The sequence below is a fragment of the Panthera tigris genome, chromosome A1 (assembly GCF_018350195.1).
Source record: "Panthera tigris isolate Pti1 chromosome A1, P.tigris_Pti1_mat1.1, whole genome shotgun sequence".
Lineage (NCBI taxonomy): Eukaryota > Metazoa > Chordata > Mammalia > Carnivora > Felidae > Panthera > Panthera tigris.
In genome coordinates, this window is record NC_056660.1 from 194,829,832 (window position 1) to 194,853,533 (window position 23,702).

The window sequence follows — 23,702 nt, forward strand, 5'->3', positions numbered from 1 at the left end:
TGGGAGTGAAGTCAGCTTTCATTCCTAGGCCAGGCTAGGCCTTGGAATAGAATGGTCCTTGGTTCCAGTAGTGACTTCTTTTTTGCTGTATGACCGTGGACAGGTCACTTGCCCTCTCTGTGCCGCACTGTCCCTATCAGTACCATGGAGTGGGGAATGCCTTCCTCGTGGGATGGCTGTATTAATGAAGCACCCAGAGCAGCCTCAAACATAGCAAGTGGTCACTGTTGGAATTTCATGGTGATTGATCATCCGTACTAGGCAGGGGATCTTAGCCTCAGGGACCTTGGATAGGGAAGGATTCACAGATGGCAAAACTGGGGCTTGATGAGGATCAGAGCACCTGCCACCTTAGTGACAAGGCATAACTTGAAGTCTCCTTCCTCCTTCCTAGACCATGCCAGCCACTGGTCAGTCACTGGTCTGTGATCTAATTCATGTCATCAGACATTCAAGATATTCCAGTTGATGGAAGTTGGCGGGGGGGGGGGGACGTCTACCGTGTGTGACCTTGGGAAGGGCTGGGTTGACAAGAGCAGGAGGGGCGTCCAGGCTGGAGACAGGTGTGAGGAGAGATGTGAGGGGCAGAGGACTCCAGGGAGAGGGCAGGACTCCCATCCCACCTTGAGGGAGGGACATGTTGAAGGGAGTGACATGCTGTGAGGATCTGGGGGCGCCAGGCTGAGGGAGACACCCTTCTGATGGCAGGGGTTTCGGGGTGTCAAAGCTGAGCTCCAGGGAGGTAAACCTGGGGCTGTTCATGGAGTAAGATCACTCTGAGTGCCACCATTTTGGCTTTGAAATGGGGAGTGATACCAGGCCTCGTCAAAGGGGGTCCTGCTAGCCTTTGGTGTTTTTTATATAGCGAGCTCCTGTATGTGTTTCCTTCTTAGCTCTTATCATAGGTTGTAATAATTTTATCTTATGACATGGCTTATTTACTTTGTGTTTGATTTTTTTCCCTGTTAGCGTGTAAGTCTCACAAGGGGTGGGGGCAGGTACCTTGTCTGCCATATTCGTCAGGTATCCCGGTGTTCAGCACTTAACAGGTGCTACATGTGCATTTTTGAGTGAGTGAGTGAATCACAGGACCTCACAGGAAAGCTCTGTTGGCTCCCTTTGATGGCAGTGGACGACCTTTGTGACCGCCTCTATCAGCTGTTTTGTGCTCAGGGACTGGGAGGAAACTGCCCTCTGGACTGGAAGGGTAGACAGCACGTGAATCCTTGTCCTGGCCTTCCCTTAGTGACCAGGAGCAGGATGTTTTGTTTCTGGCCAGGGCATCCTGGGTATTTGCCTAGCCTGTGGGTGGAGCCACATTAATCCAATTCCTCCTCAATTATTCATTGATTTGTTTCTTGGTTCACTCGACAAACATTGTCAAAGCCAGGTATGGTGCAAGGCGTCTGCTAGACTTTGGAACCAGTCACCGCGGTTTTCCATTCTCTCGGCCTCGGATCCCTCATGTCCTACCAGCTTCCGTTTCCAGGCTGTCTCCTCCATACAGCCTTCCCAGGTCTCCCCTGTGTTAGTCAGAAAGGGCTAGGTTTTGCCGTGGAAACAAAACAGCTCTGAAATCTCCTCGGCTGACATACAGTTTCCCTCCGATTCCATGTGGCAGGGGCTAGTTTCTGCTGCTCGGTTTACTCAGGGGCCCAGGCTGACAGAGACCCCACCATCTCGTGCGCTCTGGTGTATAAGGCAGCCACAGCCACAGGAGAGACCAAAGAATTGGGCCTGAGCCAGCCCAGAAGTGGACACGGGGCGCTGCCACTCACTTTCTTTGGCCACAAGTAATCACATGGTCACAGACAGCCCGGGACAAGGACATGGAAGGGAGCAGGCGGAATGCAGTGAATACCACCGGTCCCCCCCAGCACCCTCCGCACAGCGGGGAGACACCAGTTGAGGGTCTGCCACGTGGAGCACAGTCCCAGCGGCGATTCTCAGCAGCTGTGCAACCTCATGCAAATTATTTCACCTGCGATGACTCACTTTTAAAACAGAGCCAGGTGACTTACGCAGCTTTGGGGAAGCGGCGAGGCCCCAAGGAGGCAGCGAGTGCAGGAGCACCTAGCCATGGACGTGGCACGTACTAGGTGCTCACTGAGTATTTGCTGAAAGTGGGTAACTTTGTACCGACGTGGGGTATCACATCACCGGTCGGCACTTCCCTGCCCTCCCCGTCTGCGGGGCCCTGAGTCCGGCTGCCCATCTTCCATGCCCCACCCCACCCTTGCACTGCTTCGAACAGGAGGCCTCAGATATCAGCACATGACTGGCAGGTCACAGGGCACTTGCACCCTGGAGGTCTTGTTTGTCCTCAGAGCAGCCCTGTAAAGGAGGCAGAGAAGGAACAGTTGTCCCCATCTGGAGAGGAGGGAACTGTGTCTCAGCAGTGAAGCAAGCCCGAGCCACACCTGAGAAATTGCTGAGGTCTTGGCTGAGTGCCCTGTTTTCCAACTTACCATTGGACAGCACTGGCAGCCTCTTACATTCTCCAGATTGAGTGAGCTCATGGGCCTCCTAGGACTCAGCCCTTCCCCTGTTCATTCGTTCATTTGGCCATTCAGTCATTCAGTCGTGCATTCCTTTAGCAGAGTTTAGTGTTGACCGTGCTAAGTGCTGAGCTGGGCTGGGGTCCTGGGGGGGGCGGGTCCCAGCCCTCCGGGAGCCCGCAGACTCGCAGGCAGAGTCGGGGGTGGACGTTAAGGAAACAATGACACGAGTGGTTCTTTGGCCGTAATTGTCATAAGCACCAAGGGTGACCAAGGATAATAATGGAGGTGACCTAACTCACCCGAGATTGGGAGTCGGGGAGGACTTCTCTGAGGAAGTGATGTTCAGACTAAGACCTAAAGCAGGAGTAGAAGGGAGCCGGGGAGAAGGCTGTGGGGCAGGAGTGTTCTCCGCTGTAGGAACAGCAGTGTGGGAGGAGGAGGGATGGAGCTCTCTGCCCAGGAAGACCAGAAGGCCCTGTGGCCGCTTCTTGGTCAGGCATCCCCATGGCTGGCTCCGGAGGGAGAGGATGCATAGAGGAGCCTGCATGGGCCTAGCGCCTGGGTTCTCAGCTGTCCTGAGACAGATTGGGTGAGGCCATGCAAAGGGGGTAACGTGTTGGGACCTGGCATGGCTCTGTCCTCCATCATCAAGTTGCATTTAGGGCCCAACCCTTCCCTCACCTTGCCCCCATCTATCTCTCTGCCTTGCAGACTCTGTGTGAGCAGCTTCGGAAGGAGAATGAGGCCCTGAAGGCCAAGCTGGACAAGGGCCTGGAGCAGCGGGATCAGGCTGCCGAGAGGCTGCGGTAAGTCCAGACTCCTCAGGAGTGAGGACTCAGGTGGGCAGGAAGAGAGGGATAGTACACGGCACCGATTTCCGGGCTGAAGGCTGAGGGCTCTGAGGCTTCGGATGTCAGGTGTCTTGGTCCTTTTCCTTGGGTACCTTGGTGTTTCCTTTCTGGCCCTTTTAGTACCTTTATAAAATGCCTTGAGAGCTTCAGAAGAGGGTCTGTACAAATCGCACTCCTTCCTTGGGAACTTGCCCCCTTAGCTTGTTGTTAGCAACCGCCAGTCTGCTGTGGGGAGAGGACTCAGGACTTTGCTGCCCTCTTCTGGCCACCGTCATGTCCTGCTGTTTTCCTGCCAACTGTCAGGGGTCCCTCATTTGCCTCCTGGTCTCAGACTTCACTGTGCCTTAGGATCACTGAGGGTCAGGGAAGGCATTACAGCTTCACTCTCCCACCCCTCCCTCCTCAGCTGAGATTCTGATTCAGTGGATGTGAAGCCGACCTAGGCATTTTCCCAAGGGCTTCTGTGATTACGGTGTAGGTAGACCCAGGACTACAGTTGAGAAACACTGCTCTTGATTGTCCGAGTGTGAAGGGCCCTTTGAGGTTATGCAGGTCAGACCCCTCATGGTGCAGAGGGAGACTGAGGCCCAGAGAGAGTCATATGTAACCACTGAGCCATTGTGCCATTTTGAGGCAGCATATATTTATTTACTTCTGGACGGCCAAACAGTTGGGAGTTTTAGAGCCATAATGACTCCATCCATGGATCTGAAACCCCAGGTCGGAGGAATGACTCGTGACTAGAAAGCCAGAGTGCAAGTCCCTGCTGTGTGACCTTGGGAAAGCCACTTTACTTCTCTCTCTCTCTCTCTTTTTTTTTTTCTTCTGTTATTACGTGGAAACTTAGCCGGCAAATAGAACGTAAAGAAATGTTTTTCGTACTTCAGTCATACCTGAATCCATATCACCACGTTTATTATGTCCTATATCACCTACCTTATTGATTTAAGAATTTGCTTCAATTTGAATAATGTTTTCGCTTAAAATGATGATAAAGAAAAGTTGCACTGGAGTTCATGGAAAATACCATTACCTTTAATAAATAGAAGACAACCCTAACAATAAATACACCGAACACGGAAGGGTGTTGGGTGTTAGTGAGTCCTGGCAGAGTGCCGCCACCCACTGAAAGCTCTGAGCCTGAAGCCTGCCCTTGTCCTGTAAACAAGGGAGACTGGCAAGTCCTGGAGGAGTGCTCAAGACCTGTCAGCACCAGCTGAGATTGTTCCCATGCTCTACACAAGAAGTTTGAAGATGATTGGAAAGGGTGTAACTTCCTCACTAGAGTGCGGTCAGGGTTATTTGATGCAGGTTTGGACACATCCTGGAGTTCTCCTGTTTGCAGACCTCCCACAGTTGGGAAACCCTGCTGTTGATTGACGATCGGAGACTCCCAGAGAAGCCCACATTGCCAGCAAAGTGGCTTAAGGATGCCTTCTTTTGTTCTATCCAAGGGCAGGTTTCAGGGTCCTCCCTTCTTCCCCAGAACTCAGCTGTAGTAGTAGGTGATGAGTAGTAGGTCTGAGAACCCCAGGCTTCTTAACACAGGGCCGGCAACGTGACCTCTCTGTTTGCCTCCGACCCAGGGAGGAAAACATGGAGCTCAAGAGGTTGTTGATGAGCTGCAGCAAAGAGGATACCTGTGGGCAGCCGGGCTTCCCAAAGATGGAAGGCGCAGGCAAGAAGGGGGTGGCCGGACAGCAGCAGGTACGTGGTCACAGACTCCTTCCACAGCATCTGGGATTGCCACTGTCTAGCCTCCGTTGCCCCCTGCAGTGAGCTCACCACTTCCTGCCATAGCCCGTTCTACTGTTACAGGGTTCCCGTTAGATGGCTTTTCCTTAGCTGGGCCTGACAGTCCACCTGTCCCGGAGTTTCCACTTCTTAGCCCTCCTTCTGCCTTTAGCCACACGGAACATCCCATTCCCTGGGACACACACTTGGGCTGCTGGCCATGACCGTGGCCTCGTGGCCCCCACCGGCCTTCTCTCCAGGCTGCGTAGTTTCATTTCCTTCCGCCATGGCTCATAGAAGGTGGTACTGAGTCCTTCGCTCAGTTTGGGCACATTCCCTAAACACGTTCCAGTTTGTCTCTGGACAGAGACAGAAGAGTCTCTTGTGGGTGGGTCTCAAAAGTCAGTGTAACATCTCAGATATTCCTGGCAGAATTAGGGTGTTGGGTTGAGAAGGCCCATCAGGGGACTCTGTTAAGCTCCTGGGATCGCTTCCTAGAGCCTCTGACCTGGACAGAAGTGGGGTTACCTGACATTGCCATGGCCTGGCGCCCCTTCCCACCGCGGCTCTCAGCTGTGCCTCACGCCCAGTTCCCGAGCAGAAGCTGAGTCTCCTCCCTTGTCCAGTGTGTACCTTTCCCCTTGGTGTGGTGCTGAGTCCCAACTTTTTACTGACACGTTTCCCCTTCTTACTAGGGTTTAATGGCTGCGCGGCAGGATTTGACATCTTTAACAAACCCACACCTATGTAAAGGCAGTAATTATCCTAATAACTTAATTCCTCACTACTATGTGGCAATGTAGCATTTACCTGGGGCTTGCAAATCCATCATCCTGTTTGGATCTCCACTCTACACGTATGCTAGGCAGGGCCGGGACTATTACTCCATGACACAGCGGTGGTAGGAGGTGTGGAGAGGTCATGTGACTTCCTGTCATCAAGATCCCTGCATCACCTGCCATCAGGCAGACAGAGGGGTGCCTCGGGGTGCCTCAGGGAAATGCGCTGATAAATGGCCTTCTGAATTCCAGCCTAGGGAGCCCCTCCCTTCCTCCATTTAGCCCTCAGGGCAGAGCCTGCTTGGCCGTCCCCTTGCGTAAGTGACTTGTGGAGCCCCCTGATCCCCCGTGGGTTCCCTGAGCCACCACGGGTGTGGGATTCCCTGGAGAGGCCTCTTTGCTTTCCCAAGCCCTCTAATGTCAGCTCATCTAACTTGACTCCCCAGAGGCCCAGCCCTTCTTACCACCCTGCCGGGGACGAAGGCCCCATGGGAGGCATGTGTTATGGGTCGCGGTGGAGCATGTGCCCTGGAGCTGGCTCCACCTCATGCCAGCACGGCCACCGTGACTGAGTGACATAAACCAACCGTCTGGCCTCAGTTTCTTCTTCTGTAAAATGGAGGCTGTGACACCCACCTCGGAGGACGGCGGGAGGGTTCGGGGTGATACCTGTAAAGTAGGTGTGGCGCTGGGCACATGGTAAACAGTGACACTAGCTGTTGCTTTTAATGGTAGCTTTGGTGCCAGCAGCCATGTGGGCTGATTCTTTTCTTCTTCTTCTTCTTCTTCTTCTTCTTCTTCTTCTTCTTCTTCTTTTTTAAAGTTTATTTATTTATTTTGAGAGAGGGGCAGAGAGAGAGAGGGAGAGAGAGAATCCCAAACAGGCTCCACACCAGCAGCTCCAAGCCTGAGAACTCACCAACCATGAGATCATGACCTGAGCCGAAACTGAGTCGGGACGCCTAACGGACTGAGCCACCCAGGCGCCCCCGACTCTTCTCTTCTTTGTGGAGGTTGATTGTGTGCCCCCCAGGAGACCCTGTCCCCTCTTCCTCCTTGTCCTGTGAGGACACAGCAGGCTTCTAGGGGCAGGCCCATCTTTTGCCTTTCTTAAAGGTGACGGTCCTTGGAGGGCTCCCCCAGCCCACTGCCCTTCCTCCCTGGTTCTGTGGTGTGCTGGCAGGCGCTCGCCTGCAGGGGGCACCTGAGCCTCACTAGTCCTGCAGTCAGGGACCGGCCCTGCCCCCACAAGCCACGGGAAGGCAGGGGATAGAGAGAATGTGGGCAGCGACCCCAGGACAAATGCTGACAAGCCCATGGGTGTCAGAGATTGGGGCCTGCAGAGCCCATCTGGCTTGATCTCACTTGTACCAAGGCCCAGAGAGAGGGTGGGTCTTGGCCTCATGCAGGGCCTTGGAGGTAGACCCGATACTCCACTGCTGGACTCCTAAGCTCATTCTCTTTCACCTCCACATTTCCTGTTTAAACAAAATTTTTTTTAACTTCTAGAGAACTTTAGATTTACAAAAAACCAATTGCAAAAGTAGTCCGGACGATCCCCCGTATCTCCTTATCAAGTTACATAACCACGGTTCAATGACCAAAACTCAAAAACAAACAACACTATTAACTAAACTACAGACTTTGTTCAGATTTCACCAGTTTCTCGCTCATACCGTCTTTCTTACTTTCTGTGCTGGCGCTGGGAGTCCAGGATCCCACGCCGCACTTGGGTGTCACAGTCCTTAGTTTCTTCCAGTCTGTGACAGTTCCCAGCTGCACCTTGTGTTCCGCGCTTCTGACTTGTGCTGGCCAGTTATTTTGTAACATGTGCCTCAGTATGGGTTTAACTGATGTTTTCTCGTGATCGGATTGAGATGTGGATTTGCGCAAGCTTCCCCGGGAGTGACACCATGCCCTTCGTGGTGCATCATGTCAAGGATACGTGATGTCAGTGTATCTTACTACTGTCAACACTGATTGCTTGGCTGAGGGGGCGTGTGTTGGTTTTTCCATAATAAAGGGGCTAATTTTCCCTTTGTAGTTAATAAATCCTTTTTTTAAATAATTCTTTTAAGTTTCTATTTATTTTGAGAGAGAGAGAGCACGAGCCAGGGTGGGGCAGAGAGAGAGAGAGAGAGAAAGAGAAAATCCCAAGCAGGCTCTGCAGAATAGCACAGAGCCTGACATGGGGCTGGAACCCATGAAACTGTGAGATCATGACCTGAGCCAAAATCAAAAGATGGAGACTTAACCGACTGAGCCACCCAGGTGCCCCAACAAAGACTTATTTTTGAGGAGAAACTTTAAGTCTGTGCAAATGTCCTGTTTCTTTTTACACTTCTCACTAATTTTCGTATCCATTGGTGGATCTCACCTGCCACGATCATTATGACAATAGTGTTCTCACAGAGATCTTGAATTTCTCTCATTCCCTCTATACTCAGTAATTGGAATTCTTCTGTAAGGAAGAGTTGCCCCTTCTCCCCCACTTATCTATTTATTCAGCTGTTCCTTTCTACCAGTATGGACTCAGGGCATTTATTTTATTCTTTGGGCTATGATCCAGTTCTGTCGCGATGTATATTTTTGTTCAAATCGCTCCAGCTTTGGCCACAGGAAGCTCTTTCGAGTTGTCTCTTTTGCCCGTTAGACACGCCCTTCTTCCTGTAATTATTATCGAGCACTTTCTTACTTTCTGGCACAAGATACTCCAAGCTCTCCTTATATTTTCCCTGCCCCGGGAATGAACCACTTCTCTAAGGAACCCTATTTCTTTTTATTAGAGAATGGCATTTAGAAACCAAGATCTGGGCCCTGGGTGTGCTCGTTGCCACTGGAGTGTCATGTCATGGCTTTAGGCTTTCTCAGAGGACAGAGCTAGGAAACACACGCACAGGTACTAATCACACATACACATACGTCTTTATTTCTGTATCTTTCTAAAAAAGGTCTTTAAGTAAACATTTTGTAAAATGTTTAAAAAATCTATAACTCTTGCCTTCCAGGTCAGAAGACGTTTGGTTGATGTGTGTTGGGGAAGAAGAGGGGAGGGAAGGCGGCAGTGTCTTAGAGATAGAGTCTGAGCAGGGAAAGAAGTGGCCATGGCAGGGGAGCAGAGGGCAGGAGGGCAGGGGAGGAGAGGAGGAGGAATAATGATCTCAGCAGACTTTCCCAAGCAGGCGTAGTCATGGCTGGGATATGTAGCGGTGTCCTGGCCAGTGAGGGGATTAGAAATGTGGGAGACCCAGGGCTGGGTCCCTGGGTAGAGGCCTTTAAGGAGCGCTGAGTGAGTGACAGAATTGTTCTCTGAGGCTTTGCTGAAGGCCCCTCCGTGTTTCTCCCCAGGCTTGTGTGACAGCAGGTAAGATCCCAGAGGTCGGAGCCTTGGGTGCAGCCGAGAAGAAGGTGAAAATGCTGGAGCAGCAGCGCACGGAGGTAGGTGGCTAGAGGGGGTGGGGGTGGCCAAGGGAGACCCTCCTTCCCTCCCCGGACTGTACTGTCAGAGCAAAGGCCCTCCCTGGCCCCCTGTCTGGTCTCAGATCACCATGGTGAGTTGCCGTGGTGACCACTGAACCATTGGCCACGGGAGAGACCTGCTGCCTTGTCCTGGGCTCTTGTTTCTTGATCAGTTCCCCTGCCCACAGGGGTCACTCTGCAGACGTGGCATTTGGGGCGTGGCCTAAAATTGTTGGCAGGGGGGAGAGTGTAGCAGGCTTCCCTGGTAAGCCCCGGATGGTGAAAGGAATTGTGATAAGGTAGGGAAGTTGCAGCATCAGGAAGGGGGAGCATGGGGTTCCTCTGTCACCATTGTAGCTGGTTCAGGGAGGGACTGTCACAGAAGGAGAGGATGCAACGCTTTATAGCACTGCTTCGAACCGGCTGGAAGTCTCCAAAATTGAGGCTATGCCCTTGTGTCCCATGCATGTTCCTCCTCCATCCCCGACCCCAGGCCGGTATTTCCAGGCTGGAGGCGGAGCCAAATTCCTGTCTGTTCTCTTAGCCTCTCCACTCCACACAGCCCGGGTTCTTCTCCAGATTCCTGGGCCTTGCTGCCCTCCCTGGGCCTCCAGCACATTTGAAAGTCAGGCCTCCATTAGTCTTTTGCTTATGTGCCTAGCAATTTTAGTTTTCTTCTTCTGTCGCTGTAAGGTATTTGTTCTGATTGCAAAAGTAATGTGACACTCATTCGAAAAATACTGAAAACCCCACCACCTAGAGATGCCCCCAGTGGGCAACAGTCCTAAGTTCTATTCTGTACTTATCAATTTATAATCTGTTTTTAAAAATAAATGGGAAAGTGGGGCGCCTGGGTGGCTCAGTTGGTTAAGCGTCCAACTTCGGCTCAGGTCATGATCTCGCAGTCCGTGAGTTCAAGCCCCACGTCGGGCTCTGTGCTGACAGCTCAGAGCCTGGAGCCTGCTTCACATTCTGTGTCCCCCTCTCTCTCTGCCCCTCCCCTGCTTGCACTCTGTCTCTGTGTCTGTCTCTCTCTCTCAAAAATAAATAAACATGAGAAATTTTTTAAAAAGCAGAAAAATTAGGGGCGCCTGGGTGGCTCAGTTGGTCAAGCCTCCGACTTCAGCTCAGGTTATGATCTCGCTGTTTGTGAGTTCGAGCCCCGCACCGGGCTCTGTGCTGACAGCTCAGAGCCTGGAGCCTGACTCAGATTCTGTGTCTCCCTCTCTCTCTGCCCCTCCCCGGCTCACGCTCTGTCTCTCTCTGTCTCTCAATAATAAATAAACGTTAAAAAAAAATTTTTTTAAGCAGAAAAATTATATCCTATATACTGCATCGCAGATTGCTGTTTTTCTCTTCTCCTTTAAAATTAACTATATCTTTGAGGGTATTTATTTTTGTGTAAAACATACATTTCTTCGATTCTGAGTACTCTTTATCATATGTTACTGTGTCTGAAATTGGGATACCTTTTCCCATTGTTTTTTGTATTTAATGATGTAGGATTGTTTTTCTTCCCTGAGGAGTTGTTCTGTCGTGTGTGGCAAATAATTTAGGGTCGTCTTAGAAACGAGGCAGTGTATTAGGGGCCTGATTTTCTTACCAGCTGCACAGCACCTTGTTTTTAGTTTGTGCTAGAATTTTCTTTTCTTTTTTTTTAATATATGAATTTATTGTCAAATTGGTTTCCATACAACACCCAGTGCTCATCCCAAAAGATGCCCTCCTCAATGCCCATCACCCACCCTACCCTCCCTCCCACCCCCCACCTGTGCTAGACTTTTCTTAACCCACCTCCTCTGCGTAGGTGGTCCTCTAGAGTTTGCTGTGAGACAGACATTGCTGAGGCAGCCAGCCTTGTGCTTACGCACTTGCACACTTGTGCAAGGGCATCTTTAGGTTTCATTTTCAGAGAGAGATGCCAGGTTAAGGAAAACGAGAATGTGAAGCTTGAGTACATAGTCCCAGGTTGCACATGTGTTCCGTAATTGTACCCCCAAATTATATAATGCTCCTTTGCTGTTAGTCTTGCTTTCCTGGCAAGGATAAAACATGGCAGTTGATAAAAGTTCCTCCTTAGGGAACACTGAATTTCCAAGAAGAGAGGGTTTGAGGCAGCGTCCGTGGCCACCGTCCTCCCTCACACACTGCTGGTCTGCATGGAGTTGTCCCTCTTTGTACCTTCGCTGCCTATCTCTTGCTAACCGCAGTCTCTCCCACAGCTGCTCGAAGTGAACAAGCAGTGGGACCAGCATTTCCGGTCCATGAAGCAGCAGTACGAGCAGAAGGTACTGGGGGGTTGTGGGAACCCAGGGCTGTGAACCCCAGGTTCCTGGCTGTGCTGTCGGAGCATCCCCGGTCTTCTGCCTGCTGCTTCCTTCTCAGGAGCTTTGAACCTTGAAGGTTCACCCCTTCCCTCACGCACTATCCCCCCTCTCGCCTTTGAACCCAGATCACCGAGCTGCGCCAGAAGCTGGCGGACCTACAGAAGCAGGTGACTGACCTGGAGGCTGAGCGGGAGCAGAAGCAGCGTGACTTTGACCGGAAGCTCCTCCTGGCCAAGTCCAAGATTGAAATGGAGGAGGCAAGTCGGCTGCTGGTCCCTGCAGCTCCAGCTTGGGAGGCCGCTCTCCCACCTCATTAGCCGAGAATTCTGTGAAGTGAACGGGCGGGGCGGAGGGCTGGAGTTGGGAGACCTGGGGGCTCCGTCTCTGCCTCTAGTGCTCAGGGCTGTGTGGTCACAGGCAGAAGCACTTTCCTCCCCTGTGCCCCCGTTTCCCATCTGAAAAGTGAGGAGATTGGATTAGCTGTTGCTTTCCGTATTTTCTTGCTTTAATGCAGAAGAGCTTTTTTTTTTTAGTTTATTTTGAGAGAATGTGGGGGAGGGGCAGAGAGCGAGGGAGAGGGAGAGAGAGAATCCCAAGCAGGGTCTGCACCGCCAGCAAAGAGCCCAATACGGGGCTCGAACCCACGAACCATGAGGTCATGACCCGAGCCGAAGTCTGCCGCTTAGCGGACCGAGCCACCCAGGCGCCCGCGCGCAGAAGAGCTTTTTGTTCACTTAAAATCTCACGGACCAGGGAACCGTACAGGGAAGCGCAATACAAGAGACACAGAGGCTGCTCTGGAACACTTGACGGGGCTGGCCGCTGCTGACTGTTTAGAGTAGTGATGGCTGTTTGGGGGTGGGGCAGCTAAAACATTAGGCAGGGGCTTCCTTTCTTCACGCATCGAGCGACTACTCAACAGTGTGCACCTGGCATTGTACTGGGCACAGAGGCTTAGCGGCGAATAGCCCAGTCCTGCCCTTGGTGGGAAAGAAACACTAAACAGCTCATCACAGAAGCAAATAAGTAGAAGTGTGTTAAAGTACCACAGGAGGGCAGAAAGGGAGACCAGGAGAAATAATATCTGGCCTGTCAGTGTGCGACTGACAGCAGCCAAGGCACTCCAGGATCCCGGGACAGCTTAAAGAGGAAAGGCCATTTGACCCCCAGACTCTCAGAAGATAGTATCTGTATCACGGTGTCTTCCCGTTCGTGGGGACTGGGCACACGCTGCTTTGCCTGGCCTAAAAATGGACGTTTTCAACATGAATTGCATTTCAGAGTTCCCTCTGTCAGCATGTGACACCCAGGGGCTTTATCTGAGGGGTCATCCTGCCTCAGTGACCACCCCTTGCCTTGAAGGTCTGTGTTAGGAAGGATGCTGCCCATCTTTTCTCCAAGTGCAGTCACGTCGGTGACTGGCAGCCAGACCCCTGGCTCTTTGGTCCCTTCCCCTAGCTCCCATCAGGAGGCAAAATAAGTCCCTGGCATGGGACAGTCTCCCATTAGCAGGGGGGGGGTGGGGTGTCCTAAGACAAAGCATGGCCCTGTGATAAGGACACGTGGTGATAGAGGCCATGCTAATCCTGGAGCCTCTTACGTAGGAATCCAGAACACCTCCCCCGAGGTCTGCCCAAGGCTGCCCTCCCCAATCTCTGGCTGACCTCCCCTATTTGAAACACTTCCTTTGACTTGCGAAGGCAGAGGGAGCACTGGATTTAGGAGACCTGGGTTCTGGCCCCAGCTCGCTGTGTGTGGCCTTCGGTGAGTCCCCTCCCTTCTCTGGACATTCGTTTCCCATCACGTGAAAGGGCTAAGATTTGGTGCTCTCTAAAGGCCAATCCAGCTGTGGCCCTCTGCAGTGAAGGAGCCCTGCCTGTTCCATAGTGGGTGTGGGGGCAGGGCTTCCACCTTGAAGCCTTCCCTGGTTTCTTCTCAGCTGTGATGCTCTTTCTTTTAACCTCACAGTGCTTTGTTTCTCTGTGGAGGAACACTCTGCCTTTTATGCTGCATTTATTTCTTTAAGGGTCCTGTCTCCTCTAGGCTTAGAGACCTTAAGAACTAAAAGATCCTTTAGAGATTTCAGTGGTTTATCACTTTCTGTGTATCACAGAAGATCCCTGTGCGAATCTCGTGGACGCTATGGCTTTTCTCCCTAGAGAATTGCACAGACAAAATTCTTCAGCCCGTTTTGGGGCTCACAGACCTCCTGACGCCCATCTGTGACTCACGTTAAGAGCACCCCTCCCCGGCGTGCCTGGGTGGCTCAGTCAAGCCTCTGACTTCAGCTCAGGTCATTGTCTCACGGCTTGTGAGTTCAAGCCCCTCACCGGGCTCTCGGCTGTCAGTGCAGAGTCCACTTCGGATCCTCTGCCCAACCCCCACCTCTTCCCCTTCCCCGCTCACGTTTTCTCCCCCACTCTTTAAAATAAACAAACATTAAAAAAAAAAAAGAAAAGAACCCCCTACCCGTGGCAGATGAGTGAGCATAGACCAGAGAGTACTGTGACTGTGGCCAAGGTCTCAGCCCATTGGTAGAGGAGCTGCTGTCAGAACCCACCCAAACTGCCTTTTCCTTGAGGACAGGACCTTACGGCATCACGGCTCTGATGCCAGGTGCCTTGCATGGTGCCTTCACACCATGAGCGTTGCAGGGGCTGCTGGGGGAGTGGCAGAGAGGAGGCATGGCTGAGTGAGGGTGGGGCAGGAAGCGCAGCGGGTCAGGCCTCCCAGAGGGGTTCCCTGCTCACCAACCCTGTGTTCCCTGCAGACCGACAAGGAGCAGCTGACAGCGGAGGCCAAGGAGCTGCGCCAGAAGGTCAAGTACCTGCAGGATCAGCTGAGCCCACTCACCCGGCAGCGGGAGTACCAGGAAAAGGAGATCCAGCGGCTCAACAAGGTGGGCGCCTGGAGCAGGCAGGGCTTCCTGAGCCCAGCCGCAAATATCCCCTCCACCGCCGGTACCCCGACCCTCAAGTCAGGAGGGGTGACTTGTGGATCGGTGAGCCATTGCTGAGGGCCTCCATGCAGCCTCGCAGCTCCCGCTGTCTCTGCCTTTCCCTCCCCACGTGCCGAGGGGCCAGCCCTGAGATGTGCATGTGCCCGCTCCAACCTCAAGGCCTTTGGACGAGCCCTTTCCTCACAGGGCCCCATCCCGCTCAGTGCTCATCGTTCAGGCTCGGTTTTAACACCACTTCCTCTGCAAAGCCTCCCTGGAGTCTCATTCAGGTCCTCCTGTTGTATGCTCCTAAAGCACCAGAACCTTCTTTCATTCTCCTTCTTGCATCTTCTTGTGATTTCCTGTTTAATGATCTGTCTCCCAGTGGGGGGAGGTGCTCACCTTCACCAGTGTATGTGCCCCAGCGCCTGGCACTGTGCCTGGCACCAAGTGCAAGGTCAGGACACAGCTGCTCAAAGGAGTAGCTGAGCACGGCCTGAGGGTTCCTGCCCTCGAGAATTGGGACCCAGAGAGATGGGGTGCCTGGGCAGAGGCTGGGTTTTAAAGCCGAGGCCTGCTGCCTCGTGGGCCAAGGTGAGTGGGCAGGGAACAGGCTGGGTCTGGGGGCTGATTCTGATCCCAGCTTAGCCACTTCAGCCTCTCAGTTTTGCCATCTGAACCCTGGCTGGACTCCTTCCAGCCCCACCCACCTTCCAGCACAGGTGCACTGACAAGAGGAAGCTTTGAAGGCCTCCTCTTCCGAGGAGACGAGTTCCCCGAAGGCCTGGAGGAATTGTCTCTGTTTCATTTTTTCCTCCTTGCCTGGCTGTCCTCCTTTCCCTCCTGCCACCTGACCTTGTTCACACAGGCTCGGCATGAGTTTGGCATTTGCTGGGCCCTAGCCCTGTTAGGGTAAACCTTTCTATTTGGTTTTGGAATTTGATAAGCATTGATTATGTCAAGTCTGGGGAACCTTGGGACCTGTTCTCAGTGGAAAGAATGACCTGTCCTGAGCTGGGGGATTTGGGGGTCTACATTCGGACACAGTGTTGTACAGAGTGGCAGACAGAGATGACTCAGGCAGGATCACTGCTTTCCAAGTTTCCCTGGCATCGCTGGGGACAGAGACCTAGGTGTGGGTGACTGATGCAAGGCAAGTGACGTGCTTTGCTTGTGACCTCAGACAAGTCTCTCCCTGTCCCTGGACCTCAGTCTTCTCATCTAAAATATAGGCAGATGGAGGGGCGCCTGGGTGGCTCAGTCCATTAAGTGCCCAACTTCAGCTCAGGTCATGATCTCACGGCCTGTGAGTTCGAGCCCCACATCAGGCTCTGTGCTGACAGCTCAGAGCCTGGAGCCTGCTTCCGATTCTGTGTCTCTCTCTCTCTCTGCCCCTCCCCTGCTCATTCTCTCTCCCCCCCTCCCTCTCCCTCCCTTTCTCTTCCTCTCTCTTTCAAAAATAAACATTGAAAAATTAAATAAATAAATAAAATATAGGCAGATGGAGTAAGTAGGAGGATAAAGTAGAGCCATAACTTCCCCTTGCAGCGTCCTGGGCTTCCTCTGGCTCAGCGGTTTCCTCGGGTTTCTGGGAGAGACAAGGAGACTGCGTGGGGGCCCAAGTCCAAGTTGGAGAAGGTCTTCTTTATCTCCCCACTGTCTAGGGAGGCACTGTGGGCACTGCTAATGCATGGCGAGCGGAAGCCCTGATGTCCCAGGGGCTAAAGTGCAGGTGGTGAGGAGGGTGGTCGGTGTTGAGCAGGGGTCCAGAGTTCTCAAGTAACATGTTAACCAAGCTGAAGGAGAAAATCAGTTAATAGAGACCTTTTTTTTTATTTATTTTTTTTATTTAAAAAAAAAAAAATTTTTTTTAATGTTTATTTATTTTTGAGACAGAGAGAGACAGAGCATGAACGGGGGAGGGTCAGAGAGAGGGAGACACAGAATCTGAAACAGGCTCCAGGCTCTGAGCTGTCAGCACAGAGCCCGATGCGGGGCTCGAACTCACGGACTGCGAGATCATGACCTGAGCCTAAGTCGGCCGCTCAACCGACTGAGCCACCCAGGCGCCCCAATAGAGACCTTTTTAAGAAGGTGGGAGCACACTGTTTACAAAAAGGAAAGTATTTTGTGAGCGTGGTAGAATAACGGTGCTTTTTTTTTTTAATTTTCAAAATCTTCTTTGGTGATGTTTCAGCCCATTTTCAGGCTTAGAAAGGCAAAATATTAAATAAGTCAAAATTAAAATCCAGTCTAACCACAGAAGAGTTGGGGACAGAAAGTTTGGTGTGGTAGCCAGGGATTTGGGAAGCTAAAAAATCTGAGGGCAGGGCAGTTGTTGAGGACACGGAAGCTTCCCCGAAGAACTGAATATTCTGTCTAGGTCTGGGTGCTAGGAATTGAGCTGCACCTGCCCAGGGAAGGACAGAGTCTCCCTTCTACATGAGGACCCCCGTTTAGCATGCTTAAAAGCTGTGTGACTTTGGACAGATCCCTTCATGTTTCTGAACCTCAGTTTTCACATCTGTCCAATGGGAGTGATGATCATAGTCTTTTTTTCATAGGACTGTGGAGAGGATCCAGTGAAATGATGTGTGTATCGTGTAAATGAATAGGGTAGCATTTACTAAATGGTACTGGAGGTGGTCATTATTATTGTCACTCTTATCAGGAAGGGGGTTACTAAGGTGACCTCTCCGACGGGGCCTGACTGCCAGGGCTCCTGCTGATGGGTCCATCTCCTCTCTTCCCAATCCCCAGGCCCTGGAGGAAGCACTGAGCATCCAGGCCTCCCCTTCCTCTCCACCAGCTGCGTTTGGGGGCCCAGAAGGAGCTGGTGGCCTCCTAAGGAAACAGGAGCTGGTCACGCAGAACGAATTGCTGAAACAGCAGGTGAGCCCAAGAGGTGGAGGTCAGGTAGGAGGTGCTGAGTGGGGGGGCTGGAGCATTCCTGAGGACCCAGGAGGGGCTTGAAATCCTGTGGAAGCTGTAATTAGTAGTCCACATTCTGGCTGTTGGCCAGGACCCCTGTCTGGTTCTTGGTTTATCCTTTCCAGCACTGTATCCCTAAGTCATTCCTCTGCCGCGTTTTTGATTTAACCATCTCTGTACCCCAGCTGTGCTATTATTTACCTAGTATTTTAAAACTAAATTTTAAATACGTTACTTTCAGTAAACGTATTTGGAAAGGAACTTTGTAACAATACTGCAAATGGAAAATACTTTATTATTTGCCACCGGTCAAAGTAGCTGTAAGCAATAAATGCAGTAAAAGCCAAGCAGTGTTATTAAACTCCAGCTGGATACCCTTGCCTGATGAAGACTCTGAACTTGAGTCCTCTTCGAGGGAAGGGAACGGAAATTAGTAAGTACTAGGAAGGTGTTGAAGACATGCTAGCATAAACACAGACTTTCTCCCTGCGGGGCACAGAGGACTGAAAGGAAATTGGAAAGGCTGGAGCTCTCCCACGTGTTTCTATTGGATGCCATGATTTGGAGGTTTCTAAACCATCTCTAACCTGGACATCGTCTCACTGGTCTGCAGTGGGATGTGAAACTGCAGACGCAGAGGCAGGGAGCCACCCCAGCCCCTTCTGTGCCAGGGCACCCCCGAAGCCTTGGGAGAGCCCTGCGGGTCCTCTGCTCTCGGAGCCGGGAGACAAAGTCCGGTCTTGCACCCACGCTCTGGGCCTGTGGCTGTGCCTTAGCAGGATTGGACTGGTTGGGGGCTTGTGACCCCCCCTCCTTTTTTTTTTAGGCCACGGGCACCTTGTTTAAATAAAGCCTGTGTTGAAGCCCGGAATATGAAATAGAGGGACCCAGAGTTTCTCTGGTTGAAGTGAGGGCTGGGAAGCCCGAGGTGCACTCGTTCCCCTCCTCACAGCGACTGTGAGATGGGGTGAAAGCAGCAGGAGGCCAGAGCAGACTACTCCTCCTCCTCACCCTCGACCCCCCACTCCACCCCCTCCCCTCCGTTCCCCTGCAGGTGAAGATCTTCGAGGAAGACTTCCAGAGGGAGCGCAGTGATCGAGAACGCATGAATGAGGAGAAGGAAGAGCTGAAGAAGCAGGTGGAGAAACTACAGGCCCAGGTCACCCTGTCCAATGCCCAGGTGGGAACGGCTGGACGGAGGGAGGGGCAGCTGGCCTGTCCTTGGGCGGGGAGGGGGGTGTGGAGGGTCCCCGGTGACACTGGAGGTCGGGACACTCACTGGTTCTTCTCCCAGCTCTGCCACCCAATTTCTGTGTACCTCAGCAAGTCCCTTCCCCTCCCTGACCTCTAACTCTGGCCTCCACAGTCGGAGCCACCTACTCTGTCACAGAACGGAAGTGAAGGACACTGACAGGGAAGCAGAGCAACAGGAGGCCCGTGGGGGCTCTCCTGACCTGTGTTCAGACCCACGGAGGGCGGGCCTCACCTGCAGCCACCAGCCTGGGCTCTGCTCTGCCCCACGGGGGCCTTCCCCTCCCCCCCCCCCCCCAGACACTGCCCTGGGGCCGAGCCAGGCGGGCAGCCGAGAGTGGTGGCTGCGTAGGCCCCGGGTCCCAGCCTGGCCAGGAAGTGCCTGTGCCAAGTCTTCTCTCCCTCCCTCCTTCTCTCAGCTCAAAGCATTCAAAGATGAGGAGAAGACAAAAGAAGCCCTCAAACAGCAGAAGAGGAAGGCAAAGGTGAGGAGGCTTGAGGGAGGAAGCAGCACTTACCTCATCCTACCTTCTTCAGGGACCTACAGTCTGAGGGGAGAGGCCATGTTTGCTCAGGGGTCCAACTAATTAATGAGGTAATGCAGGTAGAGCACTAGGAACAGCACTTGGTACAGAGTGAGTGCTCGGGACACGTTAGATGTCATCATTGTTGTTATTCTGTGTCCATGTACCAGCCATCAGTGCCCATCTACCAGCCTTCAGCAAACTAAGACTCTGAATAGGGAAAGGGAGGAGACGGGTATCGCTGGGGGTGGCCTGTGCAGCCTATCACGGGCTAGAGTCGGACAGCAGCATTTCTTGCAGGCCTCAGCGGACCGTTACCACATGGAGCCCCACCCAGAACACCTCTGCGGGGCCTATCCGTACGCCTACGCACCCATGCCAGCCATGGTCCCACACCACGGCTTTGAGGACTGGTCCCAGATCCGCTACCCTCCGCCCCCCATGGCCATGGAGCACCCGCCCCCACTCCCCAACTCACGCCTCTTCCATCTGGTGAGTCTGTGTCCCTCCTTTGCTCCAGGATACACACACAGGCCTCCCCGCACACTTTCCAGAGGGCAGGATCGAGTGAGGGGGTCTGAAACTGCATTCTGGGTTGGCTCTTTGCCGAACAACACTGTGGTGTACAGGCAGATGTCCAAGCCTGGCAGGACTCTCCAGCCCAGAGCTGCTCAAGGTCACTGTTTTGAACAGAAAAGACTCGGAGGTCAAGACAGGAAGGAGGGCTGCCTCCAACCAAGCAGGCCAGGGGTGTCAGATTTGAGTTTGACTTTTTCTTAGAACTTCTGCATGTAACCAGGTACCGGGTCCTCACCGTGCATTCTCTCCTTTGCTTTTCCTTCTCTTTTCTCCTTTTCAGTTTCCCTTCCCTTCCTCCCCGCTCCCTCCCCACCCTTCTTTATTTCCTTTTCCTTGCTTATCATTCTTTCTCCAAAGAGCTGCTGTCCCCTATCCTATCCTCTGCATCGTTCTGCCACAGTCCTGCTCAGGCATCCCTGCTCCCACCTGGACGATGACATTGCCTCCTGCCTGGCATTTCTTCCAGCTTCTCCTGCTAGGCCCTGTCCTTACCCAGCTTCTTGAAACACTGGAGTAGAGTGTGGGACTTAAGAGATTGGCTCTGGGCTTATATAGAGACCTAAATCCGAAGCTTGGCCACTTTGTTTTCTTTTCTTTTTTTTTTTTTAAGGGAGTTTTTGTTTTTGTTTTGTTTTTTTTTGGTTTATTTATTTTTATTTTAAGAGAGAGAGCGGGGGCGGGGTGGGGAGGGGCAGAGAGAGGCACTGGGCTGGATCTCACGCCCGGGGGGATCATGGCCTGAAATCAGGAGTCAGACGCTTAACCAGCCGAGCCAGTCAGGTGCCCCTCGGCCACTTTCTTAGCTGGATGACCTTCAACAAGTTTCTTTAACCCCTCTGAGCCTCAGGTTTCCTTACCTGTAAAATGGACGTGGCAACCTGGGTTGTTGTTAAGGATTCAGTTGCACTAGATTAATGTGTATTTAGCGCCATGCTGGCATGGTAGCCGCTACTGTAATTTCTGAGCATGGTCACCGATTACTAAGCACCGGTCCTGTTGCAGCCAGAATACACCTGGCGGCCGCCCTGTGGAGGGATGCGCAATCAGAGCTCCCAAGTGATGGACTCGCCCACAGCCAGGCCTGCGGAACCAGGTGAGTGGGAGCTTGTACTGGGTCTCATCGTCCCCTCGGGGAGATAACTTCTCTCATGGCAGGTGTGCCCCAGTTTGGGGCTGATCTCACCACCTTCTGATCTTGGTGGAAGAGAGGCCTCACTTTGCAAAACAGTGTTGCGAGAATGGGAGGTGACTGCAGGCTGAGGGGACTGAAGTCATTCATTCATCTGAGTGTGGTGTCTAATCGCCGGGTGCTGTGCTGGGTGCTGGGTGCCGAGTGAGGAGAAACAGATACGGTCTCTGCCCCTATGGAGCGCACTGTCTAGGGAGGGAGGCAGAAAGGAATAAAATGCATGCCAAAAAAAAAAAAAAAAATCACACAAATGGGCCTTCAGTTGCACTCAGGTGCCCTGAAGGAAGAAGGGTAGATACCGGGGGAGCCTGACCTGGCCCGGGGACAGTGATGTTTGAGTCGAGACTCTCAGAATGCATGGCGTTAACTCGGTGAAGAGAACGTTCTTGCAGAGAAATGACAAATACATAGGCCTTGGTGGGAGGGAGGGAGGGAGGGAGGAAGGAAGCAGACTGGACGATCAAGGGAAGACTGCAGGAGCCAAGAACAAGGTGGAGAAGGAGCGACGGGCGAGGCGAGGTGAGGTCAGGGAGGGAGGGGAGTCCAGGCCGTGCAGGGCTTGCAGACCATGGCAGGGTTCTGGTCTTTATTCTAAAGATGATGTGGATTCCTTGGACATGTTTAAAGCACAGTGTCATGACAGATTCAATTTGCATTTTGTTTTGTTTTTAATTTATGTTAGAGAGCGAGAGGGGGAGAGGGGCAGAGGGAGAGAGAGAGAATCTCAAGAAGGCTCCGTGCTCAGTGCGAAGCCTGATGCAGGGCTTGATCCCTTGACTCTGGGATCGGGACCCAAGCCGAAATGAAGAGTTGGACGCTCAGCCGACTGAGCCACCCAGGTGCCCCCAGAGTTGCATTTTGAAAAGCTCCGTCAGGTCACGGTGTTGGCCGTAAACAGTTGGGGACTGGCGGTTTGTTCACTAGTCACAGGAGGACTACAGGCCCTTAGTGACAGCCTTTGCTTTCTGCAAGGCTGCGTGGGGCAGAAGGTACCATCTTGCCTGTGGGGGCAAGCGTCAGGGAAGCTGAGTCCTTCCCAGCACAAAGAGGTGTTTTCTAAGGGTTGTGGCTGTGCAGCGATAGAGCCAGCTGTGCCAGGAGATAGAGTGCCCCTCGCAGAAGGTGCCCCTCACAGAGGCTGCAGGGGGACGTGGAGGCAGCGTGGTTTGGAAGACGTAGTGGGTGGCAGGAGGCATTGCGCCGGTCCGCCGTTTTCTCATGGTTCCCCACAGAGCCCTAGAGGTTGTGTGGAGCCCGTCAGAGGCTGCTGTGATGAGGGGCAAGTGGGCAGGGCTGTCTCCTCCCCCAGAACTTCTCTAACTCTGGGATGTGGAGCCAGACTGGCTAAGCTCAAACACTTCCTAGATCTGGAACTTCAGGCAAATTTTTAAAAATCTCTCTGTGCGCCTATTCCCTCCTCCATAAAGGGCCAATAATCTGCCTGCTTCATAGGGCTGAAGGATTGAGTGACAAATGTACCTAAGGTACTAACCCGGGGCCTGGCACTTGGCAACACTTAACTCTAGGTGTTACGTTCATCGTTACTTACTGGTTTCTGTAGGCCTTTGGAACCTACTGTTATCGTATCATCTTTTAAAGTCCTCAACATTTTTCTTTATTTAGAGTCTACGAAAAATGACCGTGAGGGGCCTCAGTGAGACCAGATTATGTCACTTGGCTCCACCTTCGTCTTGCCAGAGCCACCTGATCTCAGATTACTGAAAAACTAGAGGCCACGTTCTGTATGCAGCCAGTGCCCCGGCCGGATGGGAGGCTGATGGGCCACCAGCTTGTGCCCCAGCCCGACCTGAACTGTTCACAGACTGGAGAGGCTCTACCCAGAAGGCTTCCATCTGGGGCCCCTCCTGTGGAGTGGCCAGGAGAAACTCGCCACCCTGCCACCAAGTGGAGAGAGGCCTCATCTGACTCTGACCTGCCATGCTTTGCAGAAGCGCTGGGGGACGTCAGTCTCAAGAGTGGGGTCCAGCTGAGACCCCTTCCTTTCAAAACTTCCTCAGAAGTGGTTCCAGCCCCTCTGGGGACCACGTTCAGTTCATATGTGTGTTTGATTTTCGCTTCAAGCTCTGTAGCAGCAGGACCTGCCCCATGCCCATCCCTTCCCCTCTGAGGAGCTGCAGGAAGGGCAGGTTTGCCCCCGGAGACAGAAGAGAATGACGGGGTGTTCCGTTGCAGGGCCCTCCACCTCCACCCACCAGCCTTGCTGGTGCCATGACAGCCTGGGATGAAGGCCACGCCAGTCACATGCGCTGAGGGGCCCACCGTGAAGCTACCAGAGCCCCGGCCCTGCAGCTGGAGGCTTGTGGTGTCAGAGGCCCAGAACAGGGTGGCTGGCTGTCCCTGGGCAGCTGTTTGCACGAACCTTGGACATAAATCCAAGTTGAAGATCAGTATTCTGTGACTTGTGTTTTTTTTTACGTCCAGGCTAATGTTCTCCTCCCAGTCAGTGAGAGTGCTGCTTTCCCGGCCTCTTCCCTCTGTGCCCCATGGCCCCTAGTCCCAAGAGCACTGCCCCGACTCTTGGCAAATATCCCCTGGGCCCTGCTCTGCGCCTCCTCGAGGGTGGGCAGCCAGGGGCAGTGGACAGAATCTGGGCTGAGAGGTGACCTGGGTTTGTATTC

The 23,702-nt window shown here is 52.9% G+C and overlaps 1 protein-coding gene across 6 annotated transcripts in view; it reads left to right on the top strand.

The window, feature by feature from the left end:
• Positions 1–23,471, top strand: part of TNIP1 (TNFAIP3 interacting protein 1) — a 52,828-nt gene extending 29,357 nt beyond the window's left edge. For 5 of the 6 annotated variants that reach the window (XM_015542577.2, XM_042994050.1, XM_042994040.1 and 2 more), the window contains 12 exons: positions 3,213–3,307; positions 4,939–5,059; positions 9,214–9,303; positions 11,547–11,612; positions 11,777–11,908; positions 14,422–14,550; positions 17,350–17,481; positions 18,575–18,700; positions 19,191–19,256; positions 19,596–19,787; positions 20,877–20,967; positions 22,687–23,471. In XM_015542577.2, the coding sequence (XP_015398063.1) occupies positions 3,213–3,307; positions 4,939–5,059; positions 9,214–9,303; positions 11,547–11,612; positions 11,777–11,908; positions 14,422–14,550; positions 17,350–17,481; positions 18,575–18,700; positions 19,191–19,256; positions 19,596–19,787; positions 20,877–20,967; positions 22,687–22,721 (1,275 nt within the window). In that variant the 3' untranslated portion in view covers positions 22,722–23,471. The remainder of the gene's footprint in view (positions 1–3,212; positions 3,308–4,938; positions 5,060–9,213; positions 9,304–11,546; positions 11,613–11,776; positions 11,909–14,421; positions 14,551–17,349; positions 17,482–18,574; positions 18,701–19,190; positions 19,257–19,595; positions 19,788–20,876; positions 20,968–22,686) is intronic. The other variant, XM_007093412.3, reaches the window with a different exon arrangement.
• The last annotated feature ends 231 nt before the right edge of the window (positions 23,472–23,702 follow it).